Source organism: Lactuca virosa, chromosome 5 (genome assembly GCF_052849685.1).
Source record: "Lactuca virosa cultivar CGN04683 chromosome 5, Lactuca_virosa_CGN04683_v6, whole genome shotgun sequence".
Classification (NCBI taxonomy): Eukaryota; Viridiplantae; Streptophyta; class Magnoliopsida; order Asterales; family Asteraceae; genus Lactuca; species Lactuca virosa.
The window spans coordinates 56566825-56572818 of NC_136430.1; the positions used below are offsets into that span (position 1 = coordinate 56566825).

Sequence of the window (5994 nt, forward strand, 5' to 3'; positions counted from 1 at the left end):
CAACAGATAAAATGAATAAGACCCCCTTTCATAATAAGTCATATTTTACAAACGAAACCCTTGTTAAATCCAAATGACCGTCTTGTCCCTTTTTTCCTTGCAATACAAAAAAACATTAATTTCTAATATGTTGTGAAAAAAAATGCCCATGCCTAATATGACCTGAAAGAAAAAGTCCAAGTCTATCCCTAATCAAAATAGCAATTGTCGTTGCTATAATTTGGTGGGTTTTTCAAACTACAATGTCCTAATAAAAAAACTTTGAAATTACATCATTGTCAATGGTTGGATTTGTGAAACTACACATAAAAACCGGCATAGACACACACACACATCAGATAGACAGATATACAAACATGCATCCCACTTTTCATCTAGAGGTATGTTTGTTAGATAGCAAAGTATGTTGCCACTTTTAGCATTTAGTCCATATTTAAAAAATTTATAAGTTATAAATAAAATAGGACATACTACTATGGCATTGTAGCTGATTTGGCAATATAACCGGGTAGATTTTCAAAAAAGAAATAAAAAAAACTGAAAGTGTAATGCCATATTGATAAAACAAAGTAAAAAATGTAATTTTGTAATACAAAAACAAAACACCGAGTGGGACATCATTTTTTTTTTCAATTATTATCCAAACATCATTACACACGCAAACACACCTGTGATTTATAAGATGAATTCAATTTTAGCCCATAATTTATGAAAGTGATGTGCTCTTTGTCGGTAGGAGGTGCAACAATTGCAAATTACAATACAAAAATTATGGGTTCATGAATCAAAGTTGTATTTTACCAATTTTAGTTGTAAAGGTAGGAGATATTCGGGATAAGTCCTTAAGATTTTTTTAGACAAAATGAACAAAATCAACAACAGAAAAACAGGAAATAAAAATACTTACGTAAACTTTCTACTAACTCAAAAGGACTACCGAAAGGCAATTTGTTTTTTCCTTATTCTATTTACAGCATATAGCATCTTTATGCTTTTTTATTTTCTTTCGGTTTGTATTTTTCTGATTTTTCTTTTCTTTCTCTCTCTCTTTTTTCCGATAGGGATATCAAAAAGAGACTTCATATTAATGCAAACAAATGGCGTGAAGATGTACGAATTCTATTAGCGAAAGCCATCTGGTATATAAACATCTGGACTACTATGGTACTCAAAACTTACAAACATGAAACAACCCCATTTATCATAATTTACTTAATCAATCAAATGATCAATAATACATTATACATAAATCTGTAAACAAGGATCAAAACTTACACCTCATTCACTCATGAGGCGGGAGGTCAAAACAATCATTGTTCAGGCTGTGTACTACTTGTATGATGAAGACCACGATTCTCAGACGGTTGACCACCGTTTTCCGCCCTTTCCAAAGCACAATCGGAATCGGAACTAGAGGCGGAATCGGAATCGGCATTTCCAGTGCGAACAGGACGAAGGAAACCTTGCATTCTCAACAGATAACTCTGACTACCTGGTTGACTCCTCATGTAACGAGTCGATGAAACGGTCAACCGGTCATGGTCAACCGGAATGGTGGAGAGAGCCGTAAGGTCAAGATTAGGGAAGACCGAACATCGGCATCGAGGGCATTTCACATTCAATCGTAGCCATTCATCAATGCATGCTACATGAAAGTTATGTGCGCATGGTAGACCCCGCACCTGAAAATTTCATTTTCACAAATAAAAATCATTATTTACATTTTAACCCGAAAAAAAAAATTAAAAAAAAAAAAAAAATCAATACCTCATTCCCGACATGAAACTCTTCCAAACAAATCGGACACTCGCTACAATCAGTTGGAACCGCTTTCAGCATGAACTTTGGAAGTTCTTGGATTAGTGCCTCTACCGCTTCTCTCTAAATGTCAAATTTAGAAATAAGATAACGTCTCAGTCACAGTCACAGTCAGAATCCAAAAGCAATAACAGTACAACTTGTTATGTCATGTCATGTGTACCTGGGGTTCAGTTAAGTAAAGCCCAGGATGATATGAAGTAGCATCTTGAGCCATGCCTCTCATCTCTTGGCCTGCAGCAGTTTCAAATGCCCAATCCGGTACACGAACCATATCAACAAACACCTTGATCAAGGATTTTAGTTTTAATAAAATTTGTGTAGATGAATATAATTAAAAAAAGTAAAAATTATATTTATCTAGGGTACCCCGTATTCTGAAATTGGAATTCCTTGTTGAGCGCGTAGTGAATGAGCTTTCCTTCTTGTTAACCACTGCACAAAAAACGTTTTAATCTCAATAAAAATGAAATCTTGAATGCACAGTTGACTTTCTGTTTATTACCTTTTTCATACACAATGCAGCAATGCAAACGAGCCCGCTGTAGCTGAAAAGCAACCATATCAGAAAACCCCATTTCTGACCTTCTTCAGGGAGCTGAAATCAAATTATACAAAACAAGTTACCTCTTGCGATTATGTGCTAAAAATTGAAGTAAAATAGGAGGCGTACACAGTCTTTTGAACTACTGAACCATAGAGAACCGATTACAGTCCATGCCCAGAGAAAGGGGTAGAGAAACACAGAGAGAATTGATAACACCACCACCCTTCCACAAAATCGAGCATGTCTCTGCTGACGACCAAAATCCCTACGTTGTTTTGGATTAGCGATTTTGAGAATGAGATTTGTATGTAATCTTCAAAAACAATAATCCAGAAAGGAGTATATATGAATGACTTACAATCCCATTCCAGCAGCAAGCCCATTGTCCACAAACATCAACAGACGAAATATGAAGACCGTGGTATAATCAACCTAATAAACAAGCAATAACAGCAAAACAAGTAAAAAAAATCAGACGTTGTAATTCGAGTAAGCGGAGTTTCGATGAGCATTTGAGATGATTCTGTCTATCGGTTTTCAGTGATTGAACAATTTCTGATTTTTTTTGTGAAAAGGCTATCGCTTTCGAAAAGGGCAAGATCCAGAGTTATTTACTGATTACCTACCACGATCCATATGTGTAGTGGGTTTGTGCATAGATGGTAACGCTTCCAGTTGATTGCAACTATAATTCTATTAGTAGCAGTCGTCAAGAATCAGCAAATTTTTGGTAAAATTTAAATGCATACAAGAGAAAGAAATCATATACTATATATATGTGAAAGTAAAAGTGAAAGTATCTTCCCCAAAAGGATACATACTAGTGGCAAGCATTGACAGGAAAAACCCATCATACCTGCAGAAGATATAGAATCGGCGGTTACAAAACTCGTAAAAATGAAATTAATTTTCATATCAAACGAAAGCGATTACAAACCGTGTAAACAATGAAAACTAACCACTTAAAATCGACGCCCCTCACTGCCATACAAGATTATAGAAGGAAGCCAAGAGGTTGAAAATCCCTAAAGGCAGCGATTGAATTGTGGTTGAAGGTTTAAATCAGAATGAGTGGTGGATACTGGATATAAGTAAAGGAGATCGGGAAATCGTGGAAATGGGAGATGGGTAATGATAATATCTGATTTGATATTAAGGGGGAGATAGGAAAAGGCTCTTGCAGAGAGAAAAAGGGAAAACAGGAACCGGTGAGCTGAAATGAGAATTGACGAATGAGGAAGAGAGTGAAAGGAATTGCAATTTGGAGTGATATTTTGCGGGGTCTACTGAACTAGTGATGTTAATTATTTGAGATCAAAATAGTTGTAGGGTTTATCGTTTGAAAAATATTCAATAAGAAATTAAAACGTTATTTTTCTTTTATAAATTGGTTGGAAATCCATATCTATCCATGTTTAAGCAACATGCTAAATATATAAATCCCCCAAAATTAGGGATCTTGAAAATCAACCACCCATTTGCTTCAACATTGCTTGAGGTTTGTCAAAGCTTAAAAAGAATAAATAATATATCAACAAATCAGAAAAAAAAAGTTTTATATTATTTTAACAACGGTAAACATATCGGCCTAGATTGATGATCGTCAATGCGGTGGATTCGAGAATGAGATAGGGTGATCATGTATCAGGATTGACTGACTGCCTCTTTTTTTTTATGAACTTTCCAAAATGTATTTCAACACGTCAGATGATATGTCTTTGCTCGTTAACGCAAAGTTACATGTATCTATATTGTTTCTAAGAATTACAAACAAGGGGACAGCTTTGGTTTAATTTGTTCGTTTTCGTAAAGTTATTGATGAGGTGTTTTGTTAGGACTTGGGATGAAATATATATTCAACCATTCCACTTGTTTGTTTCTTTTGCTAAGTTCAACACCATACTAAACCTCATATTCGAAAAAGAAAATGTGAATCAATGAATATAATAAGGAAGCAAGTGTTGTGGATTAGAAGCAAACGATTAACAACAATGATTATACCACTTTCAAGTATGGATGTGTCTAAAAGATAAATGATGACCATTGTTGGTTTTAACACTGCCCCAAAAGGTGTAGATGGAGGTGTGTTACGCAACATCAATCTTCCTTATAGTTAAAAGTTGAAAATTTTAAAGTATAATCGGTGTATGCTATGAGGAACATCAAAGTATAATTCAGCTTCAGGGACAGTAACAAAGTAGCATATGAGATTCAAAGTGCCTTGGATATGAGGTCGGGTTATGGGTTTTGACCTTAGTAATTCTCCATGTGGACTGGAAAAGGGGTAGAACAGGTACTAATATTGTGGGTTTACGTATTTCAGTTAAAAGACCCGCAGTAGCAAAGCTCTGCCCTGGGGTGTGTGTTAAAAAGGTTATAAAATATACTTTAAATATAAATATCCATGGTATTGAAGAAGTAGAGAAAAGATTTTGCATTTGGGTTCTATGTAAAATTAATAAGTTGCATTTCTTGGGGGTTAAATAGACTTATGATGAGAATGGACATTTTCATGTTATGTGGTGTGTGAGGGAATGCAACATATGATTTTTTAGTTAGTGCCACGTTCAGTAGATCGGATGGTATCATTTTCATATGGGACTCTTTGTTTTTTCCTAAATAAAAAATTAGTCGTGATGCTAATTTTATAGCTGTTGAGGGAAATTATCTAAATCTAAAGGTTTCATGTATGTGTGCTAACATTTATGTTTCTCAAGATCTTCAAGCTAAACATGTTTTATGGGATAAGTTAACAAGATGTTTTAATCGTTTATCGGGTATGTTTATTGTTTTGAGGATTTTAATGAGACCGGTGAGCTAATTAGAGATTCGGTTCTTCTTTTAATCTGGACAAGTTGGTTGATCTTCCTATAAGGCAAGTTGTTTTAAGTGTACCCATATGCCAATATACAAGGCTCAAAAATAAGCAAATTTGATAGATTTTTGGTATCACAGATTTTTTGATTTGGTTTCACAATTTTCACAAGATCCAAAAAGATTTATGAAAAAATATTTTATGTATGCAACATCATATTCTGCAAAATAATAATAGATATTTTACAAAAAACTATTTTTTTTTTTTTTGCAAAATTTCATAATTCATCTATAGGTTTCATTTTTATTAGTTGGGTGTATTTCGTTTGGGTACTACACAAGAAAAGTCCTAATTATGACATTATGTTACAAGAATTTCACAAAAAGCTTTGTGAAATTGAAGTTACTTTAAGTTACAAAAAAAAAAGGATAATAAAATAGGTAGAAATAAAATCATTTCATAAATGTCATTTTGCATATTATTCGGTGGTAATCTGCCTCATATTTTGTATTTTGATTATATAAGTGAATATTGATTTTATAAAGTAGGTAGGTTTTAATTTACAGAAAATAAATTATATAATTAAAAAAAAAAAAAAAAGTGACAGAAGAAAACCGATATTTTAGGTGGAAGTGAGGTCCACTCTGTCTATACGTGTGATGATGTACGTAAACCATGAGGTTTTTAGTTTTACATGCCGGAATACAGAAGACACGGCCAATATCTTGCAAAAAAGGAAAAATAAAAAAAACAAATAAACAAAATGAGGTGGAACTCGTCGGCAAGACTCATGCTACTCACTTGTTAGTCAAGG

At 33.9% G+C, this 5994-nt stretch overlaps 1 protein-coding gene across 3 annotated transcripts; it reads right to left on the bottom strand.

The window, feature by feature from the left end:
• Positions 1-1175: 1175 nt before the first annotated feature.
• Positions 1176-3642, bottom strand: LOC145116258 (E3 ubiquitin-protein ligase SIS3-like). Of its 3 annotated transcripts, none has more exons than XM_079052615.1 (10): positions 3325-3642; positions 3183-3221; positions 2992-3058; positions 2724-2797; positions 2492-2630; positions 2324-2416; positions 2188-2253; positions 1982-2104; positions 1768-1881; positions 1176-1682 (listed from the first exon to the last, which is right to left on the bottom strand). In XM_079052615.1, the coding sequence occupies exons 1-10, from the start codon at positions 3351-3353 to the stop codon at positions 1311-1313; spliced, it is 1116 nt and encodes a 371-aa protein (XP_078908741.1). In that variant the 5' UTR covers positions 3354-3642; the 3' UTR covers positions 1176-1310. The 3 variants fall into 3 exon arrangements, with proteins under 3 accessions (XP_078908741.1, XP_078908742.1, XP_078908743.1); XM_079052616.1 differs by having other exon boundaries at positions 3303-3639; XM_079052617.1 differs by lacking the exon at positions 3325-3642 and having other exon boundaries at positions 2988-3058.
• Between the last annotated feature and the right edge of the window lie 2352 nt (positions 3643-5994).